General features: G+C 42.9%; 1 protein-coding gene across 1 annotated transcript in view; it reads left to right on the top strand.

The window, feature by feature from the left end:
• Positions 1–3,796: 3,796 nt before the first annotated feature.
• The window catches only part of LOC149313715 (alkyldihydroxyacetonephosphate synthase, peroxisomal-like), a 69,628-nt gene continuing 53,462 nt past the window's right edge, over positions 3,797–19,962 (top strand). Inside the window, exon 1 of the mRNA XM_089519691.1 lies at positions 3,797–4,023. Within this exon, the coding sequence (XP_089375817.1) occupies positions 3,818–4,023 (206 nt within the window). The 5' untranslated portion in view covers positions 3,797–3,817. The remainder of the gene's footprint in view (positions 4,024–19,962) is intronic.

The following is a 19,962-nucleotide window of genomic DNA, read 5'->3' as shown; positions in this document are numbered from 1 at the left end:
GGAGTGCTGAAACAAAATTTTCGTTGCTGGAGTGAGCCAGTGTTGGACCTCTTTGCATCAGATGTGAATGCTCAGTGCTGAGAATACTGTTCTTGGACTCATCAGGGGACTAGCCAGAGTGATGGCCAGTATGGTGACAAATTGTGGGAGCTGCAGTATTCAACAAACTGGAAGACTATAAAATTCCCACCTCTGCTGTATATAAAAAAAGAACCTTCAAATCCTAGCTATTATAACACTCCCAGGCTTTGAAACAAACTGAAATGAATAGGGAAAGAAAGCATGACATATAAAAATGCAACAAAGACAGAGATGTAAGGAATATTTGATAGAAAAGTAATGGAGGGTGGTGATGGTTTGGGGTGGCACTGAGGATTGTCTGAAAACAGATATTGTCACCAATGTCTCAAATCACCTTCCATTTTCTTCAAAGATATAGCCATATTAGTCTTTAGAATAAGTATGTAGAGAGATCTTGTAGCACCTTTGAGATTAACTAAAGAAAGAAGTTGGCAGCAGGAGCTTTCATAGACTTAAGTCTATTTCCTCAGATGCATTTGGACCAAAGCCGCAGCCACCAAACCGCATGGTTTCCCTGCAGAGGAAAAAGAACCTGATAAAAGTGGGTTCTTTTTAAGCTGCAGGGGCGGCGTAAAGAGTGCACCACTGGCGCACTCATTACATAAGTGCCATGCGGCAATATGTGGACACCGCATGGCGCTTATGTAACAATGGCGGTGCCCGTATACATAGAGCGCTGCCATTGTAATGCTGCCCATACATTCTAGGATTAGGGACCATGCGATTGCCTCACGGTCCCTAACCCTAGAATTGGTGCTGGTACACCGCTTTATGGCGGTATGTAACACGCCATAGATACAACTCCATTACATTGATCCTGTGCACACTTACTTGGGAGGAAAGTGCACACACTTAATTTATATGATTGTAAACCGGCCTAAGACTCAGCTGTACATTTTTAGTTCATAATGAAGATGTCTAAAGCTGTAACTAAGGAAGACTGCAAGGAAAAACTGACATGAACATCTGTGAAATGGATAGGAAATAGTTCAGAAGTAGACTCAGGACTGTTGATTCACAAGAAATTTCTCTGCTATCTTCAGACTCTGAAGGAACTAGCCTTGAGCACTTGCAACGGAAACTGCCTGAGGACATGAGGGTCTGGCTGGAGCCAGTTGGGACAGCTCCATGAGGGATCATAAGCCTCACAGAAGCTACAGTGGGACACCATGTGCAATTTAAAAAACAGAAAGACTTTCACACAGCCAAATGGAAAGAACATAGGAAGTTAAAACATACATTGTGCCTGATAATTAGCTTTGCCAATTGTGGTTTGGGAGAGACATTATATGAAGATATATAATTATAATTACATGTCAAAGCAACAAAGATTTGTGCAACTAGGTGGTGCAGTGTCAATTCGCATTGCTGTGTTCTCTTATCACTTCCGTAAACACTCTGTTCTTATTAAATTATTCATTTGCTTTGGTTGACTAAAAAGCAAAGCATCTAATTAGCAGTTACTTATCATCTTAGGATGTATCCACACCACAGAATTAAAGCAGTTTCACACCACTTGAACAGCTATGACTCTATTCTGCAGAATCCTGGGATTTGTAGTTTGGTGAGCAGGGGGTGCTGGTGGCAAAATCTTGTCTTTCCCTGGAGGCTGGAGCAAAATCAAACTCATCCCTCCATATTCACTTTGGTTAGGGGCTCAAGACCCCCATGAATGTGGAAAAACTGCAAATAACAAAAACATCATGGTTCTGTTCCTGACATAACACCTCTCTACAAATCTCTAGGTCCTCCAGGGCAACTCTGTGGTCAACATCTGCCAGACACTGACTATAGAATTGTGCTGGAGGGGCTACAAAGGCCTAGTGGAGTGTTCTCTCTAGGAATCTCCAGGTCCTCCAGGGCAACTCTGTGGTCAACATCTGCCAGATACTGACTATAGAATTGTGCTGGAGGGGCTACAAAGGCCTAGTGGAGTGTTCTCTCTAGGAATCTCTAGGTCCTCCAGGGCAACTCTGTGGTCAACATCTGCCAGACACTGACTATAGAATTGTGCTGGAGGGGCTACAAAGGCCTAGTGGAGTGTTCTCTCTAGGAATCTCTGGGTCCTCCAGGGCAACTCTGTGGTCAACATCTGCCAGACACTGACTATAGAATTGTGCTGGAGGGGCTACAAAGGCCTAGTGGAGTGTTCTCTCTAGGAATCTCCAGGTCCTCCAGGGCAACTCTGTGGTCAACATCTGCCAGATACTGACTATAGAATTGTGCTGGAGGGGCTACAAAGGCCTAGTGGAGTGTTCTCTCTAGGAATCTCTAGGTCCTCCAGGGCAACTCTGTGGTCAACATCTGCCAGACACTGACTATAGAATTGTGCTGGAGGGGCTACAAAGGCCTAGTGGAGTGTTCTCTCTAGGAATCTCTGGGTCCTCCAGGGCAACTCTGTGGTCAACATCTGCCAGACACTGACTATAGAATTGTGCTGGAGGGGCTACAAAGGCCTAGTGGAGTGTTCTCTCTAGGGATCTCCGGGTCCTCCAGGGCAACTCTGTGGTCAACATCTGCCAGATACTGACTATAGAATTGTGCTGGAGGGGCTACAAAGGCCTAGTGGAGTGTTCTTTCTAGGGATCTCCGGGTCCTCCAGGGCAACTCTGTGGTCAACATCTGCCAGACACTGACTATAGAATTGTGCTGGAGGGGCTACAAAGGCCTAGTGGAGCGTTCTCTCTAGGAATCTCCAGGTCCTTCAATGTGAGTTTTGGTTACAGTTGACCATAGAGATGCTCTGGAGGACCTAGAGATTCATACGTTATTAATATGTTATTAATAAAATCCATGAATAATCAAAGTCAAAGCCGCAAATGTGGAGGGACGACTGTACTCTTCTTTAAACTGTTTTCGCTTGCTTGTTGTCATGTGCTTTCAAGTCATTTTTTACTTATGGCAATGGGGTTTTCTTGGCAGGTTTCTTCAGAAGGGGGGTTGGCGTTGCCATCCTCTGAGGCTGAGAGAGTGTGACTGGCCCAAGGTCACCCAGTGGGTTTCATGGCTGAGCAAGGAATAAAACCCTAGACTGGAGAGCCATAGTCCAACACTCAAACCACTGACATAGAGATCTTGTAGCACCGTTGGGACTAAGGCCTGAAAGCCACTGCAGAGACAATCCAGTTTGACACCCCTGGCTCACGCTGCCAACTTCTTTCTTTCAGTTAGGTCCAAAACAGACTGCAGGAGTAATCCAATCTGAGAGCACTCTAACTGTCCTGGCTCAGTACTAGAGAATTGTGGGAACTGTAGTTTTGTGAGACATTTAGCTGCCTCTGTCAGAGAGCTCTGATGCCACAATAAACTACAATTCCCAGGATTCCCTAGCACTGGATGATTGATGGAGTGCATCTGAGGAAGTAGGCTGAAGCCTAGGAAAGCTCCTGCCGCCAAGTGAGTCTCAAAGGCGCTGCAAGATCTGTCTACAAACTGCTTCTAGAGACTAACAAGGCTATATCTTTGAACTCAGGCCACTTTAGCCAGTGTAATGCTTGTGTGACGTGACGCGACGTGTGCCTAGTTGTCCCTGAGTCCAGCGCGTGGCGGTTGCCGTGTCGGCAGAGCTGCCCTAGCAACTGAACGCCTCAGCGGGGGCGCCGGTGCGCATGCGCGGGGTGGGAGCCCGCGGCAGAGAGGGGCGCCCGCGCAGTGCATGACGGGAGAGGCTATAACTGCCCATCTGCGCGTGCCACCTTTCACCCGACGTCACTTGACGGCGCAAGGCGGAAGTGCCATGGCGGCAGCGGCAGCATCAGCCGCAGCGGCGGAGAAAGGCGACGGAAGCGCCGGTTTGGAGGCGGCTCAGCGGCGGCTGCGGATCCTCTCGGGCCACCTGCAGCAGGGCCCTTCGGAGGCGCGGCTCTCGGCCAGCCAGTGCAGGGGCCGGGCTGGCACTGCGCCCTCGACGGGCACCCACGCCAGAGTCTTCCCCAAGAGGCGGTAAGGCAAGGCAAGGGCAGCCCGAATGGAGGAGGCTCCTCTGCGGCCAGAGAGAGAGGCTTCCTCAGGCCCAGGGAGGGAGGGAGGGAGGCTGCCTCGGGAGAAGTGTAGGGCAATGTAAGGTACTGCCCTTAAGGCAGAAGAAACGGAAAGCACAGAGATAGGATTATGGGGGACACATGGTTTAAGGAGACAACATGTGAAAGGGACCTAGGAGTCCAAGTACACCACAGGTTGAACATGAGTCAACAGTGCGATGCGGCAGCTAACAAGGCCAATGCGATTTTAGGCTGCATCAATAAAAGTATAGTGTCTAGATCAAGAGAAGTAATAGTGCCACTCTATTCTGCTTTGCTCAGGCCCCACCTGGAATATTGTGTCCAGTTCTAGGCACCACAATTTTAAAAGGATGTTGAGAAACTGGAGCGTGTCCAAAGGAGGGCGACCAAAATGGTGAAGGGTCTGGAAACCATGTCCTATGAGGAACGGCTTAGGGAGCAGGGGATGTTTAGCCTGGAGAAGAGAAGGTTAAGAGGAGATATGATAGCCCTGTTTAAATACTTGAAGGGATGTCATATTGAGGAGGGAGCAAGCTTGTTTTCTGCTACTCCAGAGAACAGGACCCGGAGCAATGGATACAAGCTGTAGGAAAAGAGATTCCATCTCAACATTAGGAGGAACTCCCTGACAGTAAGGGCTGTTTGACAGTGGAACAAACCCCTTCCTCAGAGTGTAGGAGTCTCCTTCTTTGGAGGTCTTCAAACAGAGGCTGGATGGCCATCTGTCAGAGATGATTTGATTGAGATTTCCTGCATGGCAGAATGGGGTTGGACTGGATGGCCCTTGCGGTCTCTTCCAACTCTATGGTTCTAGGCTCTCATTCTCCTTTGCTGGACACCCTCTCCTCTCTGGGAGCCAGGCCTCAGAGGGAGAGAAGAATGCTGGCCCTGATCCCCTCCCCACCATCATCCCTTTCTCCTTCTGTGTCATGTCTTTTTAGATTGTAAGCCTGAGGGCAGGGGACCACCTCAGTAACTACATGTCAGCAGCTCTGACAGCCTTTTGGGCTGAAGAGAGGGGTATAAATACAGTATATAAATAAATATGTTGCCTGCATGCAGCTTAGATTTGATTTAATTTAATGCAGTAAAATTCAACAAAATGGCAGCCCAAGGCTTGCCTAGAGGACACCCCAGAGGCTCAAGGAAAGGTGGATGTCATTGGGAGAGGCATGAGGGGTATTTAAAAGGAGAAGCCGCCTTGGGAGAAAAAGGCGGGATAGATAGAGAAGTGCAGTCGAGGAAGAGGACTTGAAATAAGTGGCCTTCCATCTTCTTGGGGTGATCGTTAAGGCTGTGGGAAAGGTCATTGAAGAGGAGGGTGGTGGTGGAGAGAAAGGGTTTTTGGGAAATGGGGCAGTTAGGGCAGTTAGGGTTAACCACTTGGACTGCTCAGTATGTGAAGTTTCATTGGGGCCTTCAGGTGTTGTGCCTTGAAGCAGGTGCTACCACATTTAGGGAAGCTTTCCCCCAGGGGATTACAGGTTTAAGGTTAGTGGGTGTACAGGGCTCCATCTGCACTACAGAAATAATGAAATGATGATACCGCTTTAACTACCCTGGCTCAGTGGTGGGGGATACTGGGAATTGTAGTTTGCTGTGGCGCCAGAGGTCTCAGACAAAGCAGGCCAAATGTATGACAAAACTACACATCTCAGAATTACATAGCATTGATCCAGGGCAGTTAAAGCATTGCCAAATTTGATTATTCCTGCGGAGGCAGCGCAAAAGGCCAAAGCAATAGTTTCCGGATGTATCATCCCGGCATTGATTTCTGTGGGCTGACTTGATCCTAGAGAAGTTTCCTTGTTCTGTAGCTTAGTCGCTATTTTGCTCCCTGGCATTACCAAGTCTGATTGTTCGCTTGCTAATCCATCCTTGATTTAAACGTGTTTGCATCAAGCCTGTGGCATAATTTTGATAGGATTGGATACATAGCATAATATCAAAGCTCTAGCTGCGTCACACAGTGGGCCATGTGGGTCTGAACAGTGAAGATGTGCCCAGGTGCTTGCTCTCCAGCCGAATGTATCCTTGCTGGCCTAGACCCGGCTTACACTAGACTGAGTCAGCAAGAGTGTTCTGGCCTTAGGCACAGTTTTGGGCTACACTGGTCCACATATTTAGGAGTAAGCCTCAGTTGATCCAGTAGATTTTATTGGGCCAGGTTGTTTGCGTGTCTTTTGGCACTGTTATAAACTAGTCATTGTAATAGTATGTTAACCATTCTGAAAATCAAGATTTTCAGTTTAGAAACTTTTTTCTTGCTCTTATTTTTAAGAGTTAAGTATGAAAGATGTTATCATAAGTTCTTGTAGTGTACTCTTCAGTACTGAAAAGATTGTTCACCATGCCAAACACCTTTGAGGACATAAGGGAAGCAGTAGTGGTGGAAAGCTTCTAGCGGTGCCCAAATAGAGAACATTTCTAGCAGGCATGAACTTCATGTCCTGTTATACCTCATACATCATACAGTAGCAAAAGTTTCTCTCCTGCCCTTGGGAATTTTAAATAGAAGCACACAAAGTAGTAGAAATTGCTTGGCTGTAATGTTTAAAGTAGCACAAATTTATTTTTTCATCTTGTTCTTCACTTACCTGAAAATCCTGAAGAATAAGCTGATTAAATAAGAACTGAGTGATGTGTGTTATGTGTGTGCATTGCTTAGTATGCATGGATGTATAGAGAACAAATTTATAATAATTATTATTTCATTGACTTACTGTGTGTGTAAACGTTCATTACTTATGATTACATTAATGTTTTGTAACAGTTTTAGTAACAGATGTTACTAATGAGCATCATTTGATGACTGCTTAAATCCACAGCCCCTGTGTTGAAATCTTGATATGTACCATTCTTAATTAGTACTTTGTGGAATAGAATAGAAAAGGCCTGCTAATATGATCTTTAATCTTTTTAAAAATTTAGCAGAAAGTTACAAGGATGTGCTATAAATGGGACCATGTCATCCTGCTTCATAGTGTTAACCTGCTTCTCGGTATGATATTTTGATGAACACTGCACACTCTGTGCATACATTTTCCTTTATGAGGCACATAGTAGCTCAGGCTGAGGCCTGGCAGTTTTTTCAAATAAGCATTTGTGGGGGAAAGAGCCCCATGCGTGGGCCTGATTTGGATTTTTCCTACTTCTGGCTGCTAGTTGTCAGTTTTGAACAAAACAAACCTGTTCACAGCTGTCTAAGATCTTGTGAGTTTTGACCTAGAGAAAATTGTTTCTTTGAATGATGTGTACTGTAGAGTGCCAACAGTACTGTGTGCCTCCTCTTTTTGTCCCCCTTTTTTTGGGAGACACCTTTTAAAAAAAAAAAAAGAAGAACCATTAGCTAAGGAAAAAGCTGAGGATGGTTACAAAACAGAATGTGCAATAACTTTCTTATCAAGAAGTTTTGTAGTAGACAGGAGTTCAGCAAGTAGGGCAAGAGAAAAGTATGGGAGGTGTATTATGAAATGGTGAAGAGAACGAACAGAAAACAATTCAGGTCCCAATGCAGAATGTTTCTTTTCAGTAAGTTGTGCATCTTGTTGAGTATTCACTGCTATAATAATGTTCAGAACTTCAAAGCCACAGGAGTTTAGCAAGGTAAAGAATGTATTCACATATGAAAATGGGACAACATAATCACAATTTGTCAGCAAGCAATGCAAGTTAGGCAATCCCTGTCAAATAAGAAAGCCCTCCCCATGTTATAATACAGTGTATAATTACAACAACTGATACTGCAAAACACACATCCACCACAAGGAAGGTGGAAATAGCAAAGTGTTTCAGTCTTTTGGAACTTATGAACTTGATGGTAAAGGAAATCAGTTCTATAAATCAGTTGGGAATCTTTATTGAAAAACACAACAAGTATATTTGGGTGTGTTAAGAGAAGTCCGCGTTCTTTTTCTTACCGATTGCTCCACTGTGCTTTACAAGTTTCAAAAGGAAAGGTTCCCACTACAGGAGGAAGGGGAAGAAAAGCAGGTAGGGTAAAATAGGGGAATATTATATTCCTTTGATTCTGAAATATATAGTTTTGTTTCAGTAGGAGAGTGGGACTTTATGGAAAATTTGGGGTTAGGAGAGTGTGAGAGTGGCATCATTCAGGTCCTCCTGGAAACAGTTTTAGACACTGGCCATTTTGAGAGAAAATAGCACATCTGCTCCATACATGGGTGCACCATACACGGCTTCTGGTTTATGTGGAAGCCGCGCTGCAATCAATTGAATGGTGCGCTGCTGTGCGCACAAGCTCCATTCTGTTGAATGGGGCTTGAGCTTACGCAGTATTTGTCTTATGCCGGGGGGGGGATCCCCACGTAAGGCAAGGCTCCACTGTATTTGCCTGGGCTCAACTTCCTCACTTTTCTCCATAAATTGCACAAATGTTTTCCTTTCACTTTCCTCCAAAGTGCCATTTCTAATCAAATCATGCTGACCATCTTTCCATTTCCCAGCAGACAAAGTCCCGGCCTCCTGAAGGTCAGGGTAGCTCCTTCCACTTGCTCCTAATAGCCAAGGAAAAGAAAACAATACTTGGCTTCCCTATGGGAGGGGCTAGCCCCCTTGGAGCTACCCGATTTCATTGATAGCCTGCAAGTTTCTTGGCCTTCCCTCCCCCTTTTCCCTGCCTTTCTTCTGTGGGATGTTTGGATATTATGTCTGGGGATGACACCAGATCAGCTGACAAAGGGCTGCCTTCCTCTCAGTCCTCTCAGGGAGGCAGATTCTGGGGCACAGCCTGGGAAGTGATTTATCCTCCATGCTGCTGAGGATGCACAGCTTCCTCACCCAACCTGTTCAGGGTTGTTAGACGCTCTACCCACGCTGGAGCCAGTGACTACAAGTAATCCCCCCTCTTTTCAAGCCCTCAGCCAGTCTCTCAAGCTGGCCGACTTCATTAGGACAATTTTCACCCAGGAAGCGACTGCATACCTGAGGGGATCCCAAGCATTGGGTAGGCATAAGGGGGATCACCTATTCTCTGGACCCATACAAACGGCATTGCTGCAGAGGGGGCCTGGCCCAGTTCCAAGGCCTCTGGTGGCAATAGCAGAGCCTCCCCCCTCAGTGGGGTCTCTCACACTGGGGAAGGTTCAGGGTCGTCCTCAATGACTCCCTCCTTCCAATCAGGTCATTGGGCAGGTTCTCCTGCCCCATCACACCCTTGGAGGGCCGCCTGGGAGCCCAGGTCACCACTGGGTCCTCTTGGGCAAGTCAGGACAAGGTCTTCTGTTCTGATCTCAGCAGGGGGGGAGGTCACCTCGGTGCGACACTCAGCAGGCATCTCTTCATCACAGTGGAGAGCGGCTGCCATCTTGGAACAGCACATGGCAGTGGCCATCTTGGCCGCACTGATGGCGGTGACCATTTTGGATCCACATATGGTGGCAGCCAGCTTGACCGCACTGATGGCGGCGGCCATCTTGCCCAATGAGGAGCTGGTAGTGCTGACATGAATGCAAATCCTTGCAGCAGTGCGGCTACAGGGAAGTGCCGCTTGAGGGATGAGGATACCTTCCTCCTCTCAGACTCAGAGGCTGAGACCTTGCTCACCCAGGCCAGCAAGAGGAGCAGGCCAGACACCAGGAGCAGGGTCAGCTTCCCCACATCTTAGACCAGGGGACAGGAGATGGGGGAAAGCGGCGGTGCCACCAGGGAGGTGGAGGAGGGCGAGCTGTCTGGAGAGGACTAGGACTAGGACACTTATTAAATATTCATATTTTTCTGACCTTAGTTTGGACAGCAACAAATGAATTTTTACCATGAAAAAATCCCTGTATACTAGATGGGGGATGGGAGAAAGCTTTTCCTAAATTTGGCTACTGGGAGATTTTATTTCTTCTGTTCTTTGGTTTGCTAGCCTTGAATTACAAGGATTCCTATACTATCTCAGATACTATTAATATTTTGCTCTCCTTCCCCTCCAAGATGTGAATTCTAACTGGACAGTGTAGTCCATGTTGCAATTTTAAACGGCATTGTGTGTGTTTTTGTAATGAGATAAACACCCAAGTAAGAAGATGTTGATCTAAAATGTATAGAATGAAGCAACAGCTGATTATATTGGTGTAATGCTGCTTTTGTAATTTCAGTTGTAATAACTGTGAGCTGGAACCTGGCTAAACAAGATGCCCAGGGGAAGTGGCTTATTGCAACAGCACTTACATATGGCTGTGTGTCACATTCAGTGAAGCAGGGTCAGAGCCACAACAAATGAATGAGCTCTCAGGACCCCAGACAGCATATTGTAGGGAATTTTGGCTAGGGTGTTTTGACATAGGGAAAGCTGTTGTCCTAGCAAAGGACTGCAGAGATTTGAAACCTTAAGAAATCTGGCAGATCCAAAATTTCCATGGGCTCTACCCTTCTTGTAGTCTATAAAGGGCCCACAGTTATTTCTGCTAACTCATGATCAGATGTGGTTGAGGTGCCAGAGAAACTGTAGGAGAGTCATTGTCAAAGTCTGAAATTGAGGGTGTGCATATATGCTCATGTCTGAAAGTTACAATAAAGAGATGCCAAGGACTTTGTAGTGAGGCAACCAGTAGCCCATTGGCTAGTTTTTTGAAAGGGCTTGTGGTGAGAGAAAACATTAGACTGCCTGGCAGTTCCGGGAGAAAGTTTTATGCTTTATATATGGAACATATGTATCTATTTTTTTCCTGAAGCCTTTTGATGTAATTGCTTGGATTGGGTAGTCATAGAAAATGTTCTGATTTTTTTGTCTCCCCTTTCCACCTAGAAAGGATAGGTCCAGTGTTTGAAACTTTATTAACTGTATCCTCAACCTTATGAAGTTAGATGTCTAACACGTCTCTGCCTACAGGAAAAAAGATCATTAACAATTCTGGATTTTTCTTCCCCCTCACTGTTCACTAAGGCCTTTCAGCAATGTTAGGAAAATTAATTCTGACACTTTGATTGGTTTACACTTATTGTCACTAAGTGCATTGACACTATGAAGTTGCTCAAACCACTCATGGAGAAGGGAATGTTGGTAACATTTCTATATGTCTGGGATGGATGGGAGAGGGAGGGGAAAATCACACTGGCATAGGTGCAGCTTTTCCTGCAATGAGAATTATTTGCAGCTTTGGCATTACCGCAGTCTGTTGTATCACTGTACATTTTAGCATTCCACTGGTTACATTCCATTCTCTGCCCTTGACTTGCTTGCTGCTCACTGTTGGCAGAGGTATAAGACAAAAGATCATCTCAATACTGAGCACGACATACAATCTTGTAACAAGAATCTTTTCTTCTCCTTTTGTATAGCTGTATTCATTCACTTCTTGCTTGCTTGCTACAGTTGGTGGGTCCAGAAGAAGTTAATGAGATGTCAAGATTCATCATAGGGTCTTCCCAGCTCCTTGTAAAATGCATGTTGAGTTTCTGCATGTATATGAAAATTATTTTACCTAGATCAGGCCTATTTCATTCATTTGAGATAAGAATTGTAGATTGTTTTTTTGGATCTTGAACACTAGAGATGAGGTATGGGCTCTTTATTAAATATCAGTTTTGGTTAACTGGTAGCTCCACAAATTTTGTCTGAGTTTGACAGTTGCTGATTTTCAGAATATAAATTTTTGATTGCTATGTTTATGGTACAGAGTTGTTGGTAGTGACAATATATTTGTTTCACCATATTTTCTGGTGTATAAGACGACTGGGTGTATAAGACGACCCCCAACTTTTCCAGTTAAAATATAGAGTTTGGGATATACTCGCCATATAAGACTACCCCTCTTCCAACACACAACAAATAAAAATTTAAAAAACATCAGATTTGATTTCAGTGTGGTCATTCTAATTCAGATGCTTATGACATGCAGGTACTTAGCAGGAAAACTTGTTGTATACAAAGCCTGCTTGGATTGGTCAGCTCTCCCTGCCTGCCCAGCCCTCCCTGTCTCCAAGGCTATCAGAGTGGTAGTGCAAACACGGCTCTTTTTTCCATACCTCGGGCATCCCAGATGCCTGTAGCTTGCGCCACCCTTCACTTACAACTTCCCGGTGAGGTGTCCCCTCACCTCGTCATCAGGGCTGCATTAAGTCACTTCTTTCCATGAATTCTGGTGAGTGGATTTTCTTCTACCGTACTTGTACAGCGATGCCCTTGCTGCTTTTATATGGTTGCTGCATATGGCGGGGATGCAGCCGTTGCCGTTTTTGAGCTCCTCCCACCATATGTGGTGACCGCAGATTCTCCAGTCCAGCTCGAAGGTTTCAGCACCTGCCCTATAGGATGACACCTGACTGTAATGACAACCCTCAACTTTGAGAAGATTTTCCTGGGTTAAAAAGTAGTCTTCTACGCCAGAAAATTGTGCACCCAACAGTCTACATAAAAATAAATATTTAAAAAACATAAATTGAAGATATCTAAAATTACATGTAATGTATTATATTGCAGAAATATGAAAATAGATAAATTTGCTCTGGAAGTATGTATAAATAAGATTTTAAATGGTATCTGTTTTACAAGAGGAAGAAAAGAATCCCTGAAGGAAGGATCTTCCATAGTTGTATGCTGCCATAAAGACAGCCATTCCACATGTGGTAGCTTCATGGGCCATGCTATTAGGAAGATGTGTGAAGGGCCAGAAAATACCCATAAAAGGGGATGATGTGGTGTGGGGGGAGGGACCATTTCCCCTATGTTCTCCTCAAAGCCTTTTTGCCTGCAAAAACTGGGGGAAATGTATTGTGGAGCATTTTATTTTAGAATGATGAATAAAAATGTTTTAAGATGCTGTATTCATGTATTTGTTGTTATTGTGTGACTTCAAGTCATTTTCAACTTACAGCAACTTTTAAGGCAAACCTGTCTCAGGGTTTTCCTGACAAGATTGTTCAGAGAGAGTTTGCCTTTGCCTTCCTCTGAGGCTGAGAGAATGTGACTTGCCCAAGGCCACTCAGTAGGTTTCTTTAGCTGAGTGGAAAGTCAAACCCTGGTCTCCAGAATCATAATCCAACACTTAAATCACTACACCACACTAGCTCTCTGTTCATATATTTACTACCCCAATTTATTTGGAAAATCTATATGAAGACTTTTATATAATATTATATATTACTGTACCAGATAATTTCAATTCCTAGTCTTGGTTTCCATTTCTCAGTTCTTCCTAATAGCATAGCAAGGAGCCCTGGTGGTGCAGTGGTTAAATGCCTGTACTGCAGCCACTCACTCAAAACCATAAAGTTGCGAGTTCAATACCAGCAAAAGGGCTCAAGTTTGACTCAGGCTTCCATCCTTCCCAGGAGGTCGCTAAAATGAGTACCCAGATTGTTGGGGACAAATTAGCTTACAGTTGCAAACCGCTTAGACACTGCTAGTTCAGTATGAAGCGGTATATAAATGAAGCTGTTTTTTTTTTAATGGAAATGAGTACGTTATATTTGCTTGACACTGTGGAGAATTAAAGGAAATAAAATTTTGTTTTGTTTTATTGATTGCTTCTTTGGTTTTATTATGTTTTTGCTTGCTTATAAACTGGCAAAAAACCTCAAGTGGTTCCTTAAGGTTCAGGTGTCCTTTACAGTTCAGGATCGTGTGGATCTATTTGGAACAAAAAATAAAAATGTAGAAAAGTAAATTCCATTTGTAATAGTTTTATAAACAACCTGTACTTTAATTATACCAAATACGATACTCATATGCCAAATCTAAACATACATAATACATTTTATATTCCTAAAGTAAGAAAGTAACTTTCAGTCTGTAAATGGGGCACATACAACATTTGTTCTGTCTTTCCAAAGCATTCTGTTTTTCTAACCCCGCCCCCCACATTCTCATTTTGACCCATGGCTTCAAAATTTGTTTAAAAAATGTACATCTATAAGCATCACAAACAAAGACTTCCTGTCCAATCTTAAATTCTGGGTCAGTTTGTGCTAGGGAAGGCATTACTCTAAGTACTTAAGTCCTGAGCATTTAGGATTTTGTATTAGCACCTTGATGTTACCACATATTTAAGATTCCGGTTACCTGTTCCCATGACATTCCAGCTCTTAAAGCAACCCGAGTCCCACTAAAATAGCTATATCTTTTCATGCTTCCAGATCTGAGTCAGTAGGTATGGTTCTTCTCAGAAACTTTGGGGAGGGGGAGATGCTCACCTTTTCCTAACATAATGGCAGTTAAAGTGCATGCTTGCTTTGCTATACAGTTCCCCAGGAGTTCGTAGTGTTTGACTACCACCTTAAAACCCCAAAACTAAAAACAGTGCACCCAAGGCCAAACAGGGAGAAAGAACAACTAGAACACCTAGGACTGGAGTGATAAGTCCTTTTGACATAAACCTATCAGCTTCCTAAATATTTGCAGTTGTGTAACGCACAGCACAGAACTAAAAACATCTGAGTGAGCTTTGACTCCTGACTGTTGTTTATTGCTTGTGCTATCTCTGGCTGTTTGGCCTTTTTATCCTGAGACAGATTCCTCAGGCTGTACCTCTGGGGCTGGTATATTTAGAGAGGTCTGGTATGGGTGGGGGCTGGTATGAGTATACAGTAGTCCTGTGTCAGTTTCTTTAGAGAGGTACTAGAAGGCTATTTATTGTTCTGTGTTTTTCCTGTGTCAGAATCTGGAATGATTGACAACAGGTTCTTGTGTATTCCTGCTAGATAGAGTTCTGCCATATGAGTATTGGTTTTAAAAATGAAAATGCATTCATTTGATGTGTTACTGGTTTTTGCATTTTAGCTAATTCTGTACTTTATATCTTACTGAATCCAGTATAGACATATCTCAGTAAACAAAGCCCCTGACCATCTTTTTTCCTGCCCAGCCCACACTTGTCTTCATCTGCTGTCTAGCTGGCAGGCTTTTTAGAAATATTTTCTCGGAGCATAGTGAAGGAGGGCTTGAGAAACAAAGATTTTTAGTGCCAGGTTGCAGTAGCATGTCTGCAGTGAACAATGCAATGAAGCTTAAGGTGGGATTTTACTGTAGCCCAGCCTACTGTAGCTATAGTTCTGGTCTTTCTGTTACTTCATTCATGGAATTATTGGGTTGCCCTGTTAAGTTCCCTTCTAGTCTTGTGCTAGTGCTTTCCAGTACCATCTCTGAATAAATTTAATTGCAGATTAATGTTCTGTCTTGTAATTATAATAGAAACCTGGATAGATAAACTGGAAAGAGGGAATCTGTTCTAGGTTTAAACCCTGTGCAGCCTCAACACAGACTAGAAGATTAGGGAAAGGATTTTGCTGTGGTGTAAATTTATATGTTTAATGAAAGCAGTCCACTTAGCTTCTGGGTATTAGTTTTTCTTGTAGTTGTTAAGCCAGAGAAACAAATTAGGATTCTGCTTGTAAACTGACCACCTTGTTCATTCTCCCAGACCAAAGTGGTCTATAGCATGATGAATGTTAACATTGTACAAAGGCTGTTTTAGAAAGGTCTGCTCAGAACTTCATGACTGCAATGATACCCACTATATGTCATAATAGGCCCAATATGTTTTGCAAGGCAAAGTTTGTGTGACAGCAGGAATTTGGAGGCTGGTGACTGAGGGTAAGGGGGGTTCTTTAACTCTGTAAGTCATCCTCAAACAATTTCCTTATGAAATTTAGACTGGCAGTGGCATCTTCCTTCTTCAGTGATGTCAGATCCCTGAAAAGATCATTCCATTTCTGAATGCCCTAGAAGATTTTCTGTTGAACGTCATTGGTGTACTTTCCATCAAAACCCCAATTTCACTGTATGGGATGATAACATTGATTGAGCTATTGCCATGCCTGTGTCCAAGTATTCCTGTGTTGTGCAGCCCAGACAGCTCCGAAAAGTTACCAGAATTGGAGATGATAGAAAGGAAACAAATGTATCAAAGCTTATCTCTGTTATTACCAAACATAGGTAAGAGCCCGTTGTTATGTCTACTTTGTGACAGTGAGCTCAGCAAAGTGTTTCTAGTTTTCTACCATCCATCATCATCATCAGCCTCTCTGCCTATGGATTGAAGTGAGGAACAACAGATTAAAATACAGCAAGAAATGGACACACAACACAATTAAAACAGGAGCACTCATTAAAAATTACTAATCAGTTTAAAAAGTGTAACATTTTAAAAAGCATAGATATTCATAATTTAAAGGCCCAGAATTTAAAAGCCATCTGGATAGGCCTGCCAGAAGAGATTGATCTTTAATACTGTTTTAAATGCAGACAGCGTCTCCAGCTGTTGAATTTCTTCCTGGCAGTTCATTTCACAATTTAGGGGTGGCTGATGAAGAAGTCCTCTGGTTAACAGTTGTCAGCCTGATCTGCTGGGCTGAAGTCAATGTTCCCTGAAGAATAATTGTATGGGGTGAATTATATGGCAGAAAGCATTCCCATATGTAATCTGGAACTAACTGTGTAGGACTTTAAAGGTAACAACCAACACTTTCTATCTTGCCTAGAAACTAATAGGCAGCCAGTGCAGTTATTTTAATATAGATGTAATATGACCACTCCTAGATTCACCAGTAACCAATCTAGCTGCCATTTTTTTGCACTTTGAAGTTTCCAAACATGGTACAGAGATAACCCAATGACAGTGCTTTGCAGAAATCCAGGCTTCGTTACCAGTGTGTGCACTATCATCTTTAGGTCCTCTAGCTCTAGGAAGAGTTGCAGCTGGTGTATCAGCTGAAGCTGATATTAAGCACTCCCAGCCATTGTATCTGTCTGGACTGTTATTTGGAATGATGGATTCAGAAGCACCCTTAAGCTGCAGACGCTGTCTTTCAGGGAAAATGTAATCCCATCAAAGACCTGTTAACACACCTCCAAGCCCAGGCTAGGATCCTCAACAGTAAGCACCTCTATCTTGTCTGAAATTTCAGTTTGTGTTTTTTTCTCATCCAGCCCACCAGAGGAGACACACTATCCTTACATTCTCAGGTTGCCATCCACCTGAAATCTGAGTGATAAGTAAATTGTCACACCTTGACACTGATAAGGATGTGGTGGAGACTTCCTTAAAGGCTTGCTGCAACAAGTTTTCAAGGTACTTTTAATAACTCTCTGAGGGGGTGAGTCTGAGAGGTTGACTAATGCTCTTGAGAAAGATAGTAATCCTGGCCACTTTGCAAGAGTGGATTCTGTTATTGTACGTCAAAAAAAGCCTCACTAGATGCCCACTGGAAGTTGAATAGGAATATGCCCCATCTTCTATACCTAGAAAACAGCTACAATGATACTCCATCTTGTCAGGATTCAGTCTTTATTTTTGTTGGCCATTATACAAACCATCACAGCATCCAAGTCTTGCTAAGAATATGTACAACCTCTCATGTTAGAGATATTACAGAAGCCCTCGATCCTTGTATTAGCATATTAAATAACAAGTATATTCCGTATCTCCAAGCACCTTCAGATTATTGGTGGGGAAAGTGAAGCCAGTGGGTCACATGTGACCGCAGGCATCCCTACCCCACGCCCTAGTTAGGTTCCCCAAGATTTTTTGTTCCTCAGAGGTCTGGTATTGTCCCCACCTCTGGGGACCTGCAGTTTTGCTTCATTTTGGAGGTGATATCACTTTTGTGCCCTCTACAAACCCTTTTTTCGCCAAAAGATAGCAGCCATCCGATGAGAGATACTCTAAACTGCTAGAGAAACCAGTTAGTGTATGAATCATATTTAAATAAAGAATATTAATAGTTTCGACCTATTTTCCCTAACCTTATCCCAGAGCTTTAGGGTGGATTTAATTGGCTTTAATTTCATTTTGTGAATATTCCCTTTTCCTTTAATTACGATCATCATGGACCAAATTAATAAAGTTACATCATTTCTGCTTAGGAATTTTGGGTTGTTATCAAAGAAGAGTTTTCATAATTGTTGAGGAGCTACAGAGGGCTTCTTTGTATGTGTCCTAGTTACTTGGTGCTGGCATTGTGAGTGATGATATCAGGAGTATAGTGACCTAGTACATACCCTTGTGCATTAGATGACCTATTTTCACAGAAGACAAGCTAATTACAGTTTCTCTCAGCTTAAGACCAGCTGGAACTTGCTACCTTTAGCACACATGATAAAATTAGGTAATAGATATTATGAATACAGTATTTGTTTCAGTCCAATTTTTAGTCCCGACTAGAGGATACCCATTGTATCAGTGGGATTTACCTAAGTGTTGGTTTACCATTCAGTTATTGATTCAGTAGTACTTGGGACTATTAATTGGATTTAGCCCAGTGACTGCTAGATCCAAATTAGAGTAATTAATGTTACAACTTTCTCACCGTATGAATTTCATTGAAATGCTTACTTTGTTAGCATCATTTGGAACTGGCTGGTGTCCAGGAGCATCACAAGTCTTCTAACACTAAACTTAATGTGCCTTTTATGCAAACTTCTGCAACATATGCATAAGTCGAACACCTGCTGAGTTTACATTCTGATACAATGTCAGGTTTCAACAGTATATAATTGGTTTTGGATTTGTTCAGTTTAATTAGACTTATTACAGAAGAACTTCCTGACAATAAGAGCTGTTTGACAGTGGAGCATACTCCTTAGGAGTGTGGTGAAGTCTTCTTTGGAGGTTTTTAAACAGAGGCTGAATGGCCATCTGTCAGGGGTGCTTTGATTGTGTATTCCTACATGGCAGGGGGATGGACTGGATGGCCCTTGTGGTCTCTTTCCTCTCTATGATTCTATGAATTTTGCTTGAATCCCTGGAAATGTTGCAATTAAAGTTACTGATCTGGATCATAGGACAGCTCAGTCTACTATTCTGAAACTGAAGCAATCCAAGACTGCAAGTAAACCTCCCATTTGCTCTGCAAAGGTTTTTAGGTCTATATTGATGATGTGGTAGAAAAGATTATGGGATAGCCAGAAAAATAATACTGTATATACTCATTTATTGTATAAATTGAGAGTAGGTTTTGGGCCCAGATTCTGGATTTTTATGACTGTGGATAAGTCATGGGTAAAACTTAAGGGCATGTAACCGAGGACATAAAGGATGTACTGCTCGCTCTTCTTGCGTCTTCCCAGCCTGGCTGACCCCTCCAGAAGCAGATGGTCTGGGAAGGGGATTGGGGAGTGAATGTTCCCTCGTCCTGCAGCTTTTCAGCCTTGTTGCCCCCTCCAGAAGCAACCGGCTGGGAAGAGGTTTGGGGAGAGAACGCTCACTCTTCTTGTATCTTCCCAGCCCGCCTGCCCCTTCTAGAAGCAACTGGGGTGGGAAGAGGCTTGGGGAGCAAACGATCACTCTCCTTGCCATTTTATTACCATATTGACTTGTGCGTAAGTTGACCCAGGTTTTTTGGGTCAATTTTGTAATATAAATTTTTCAATTATACATGAGTATAAACGGCTTTGCAGCTTCTTTTGAATGTCTAAATTAGATTTAACAGTTTTCAGAGCAGCAAACTTTCAGAGTTCAAACCAGTATTTGTTCATTTTATTTCTTTATTTCACTTTTATCCCACCTTTTTCCCAAAATGGGATCCAAGGCCACTTCTGTTCATAAGGGAATACATTTCTCTAGAATGTTTGCCTCTCTTGGCTAATGTTTGGATGCCGAATTTCTTTTTTAAAAAAAATCTTTATTATTTTCATACCATTAAAATCACCATACAGATTATTGTATTTCAAATGTACTGTTATATCAATGAGCATGTCCTACCTTCATGTAGTTTATGCTAATTAAATCATAGTGGCTTTCAAATCTATTTATATTCATTAATCTCTACTTAGGGTATGTACAATTTTTCTGTCATATTCTTCCTCTTAATTTTACTTCTATATATGAAAGTAGTTTCAGTACATATAATAACTTAAATATTTAAATAACCCAAAATTATTAATATTTCTATTAGTTACTTGATGTGTTTCTTGAGTACTTCTAAGATTTTTTTA

This window comes from Sceloporus occidentalis, unplaced genomic scaffold (assembly GCF_023333645.1).
Source record: "Sceloporus occidentalis isolate IW3139 unplaced genomic scaffold, rSceOcc1.0.p SCAF_4, whole genome shotgun sequence".
Taxonomy (NCBI): Eukaryota; Metazoa; Chordata; class Lepidosauria; order Squamata; family Phrynosomatidae; genus Sceloporus; species Sceloporus occidentalis.
The sequence above is the reverse complement of the archived record's forward strand: the minus strand, read 5'-3'. Positions and strand labels throughout refer to the sequence as shown.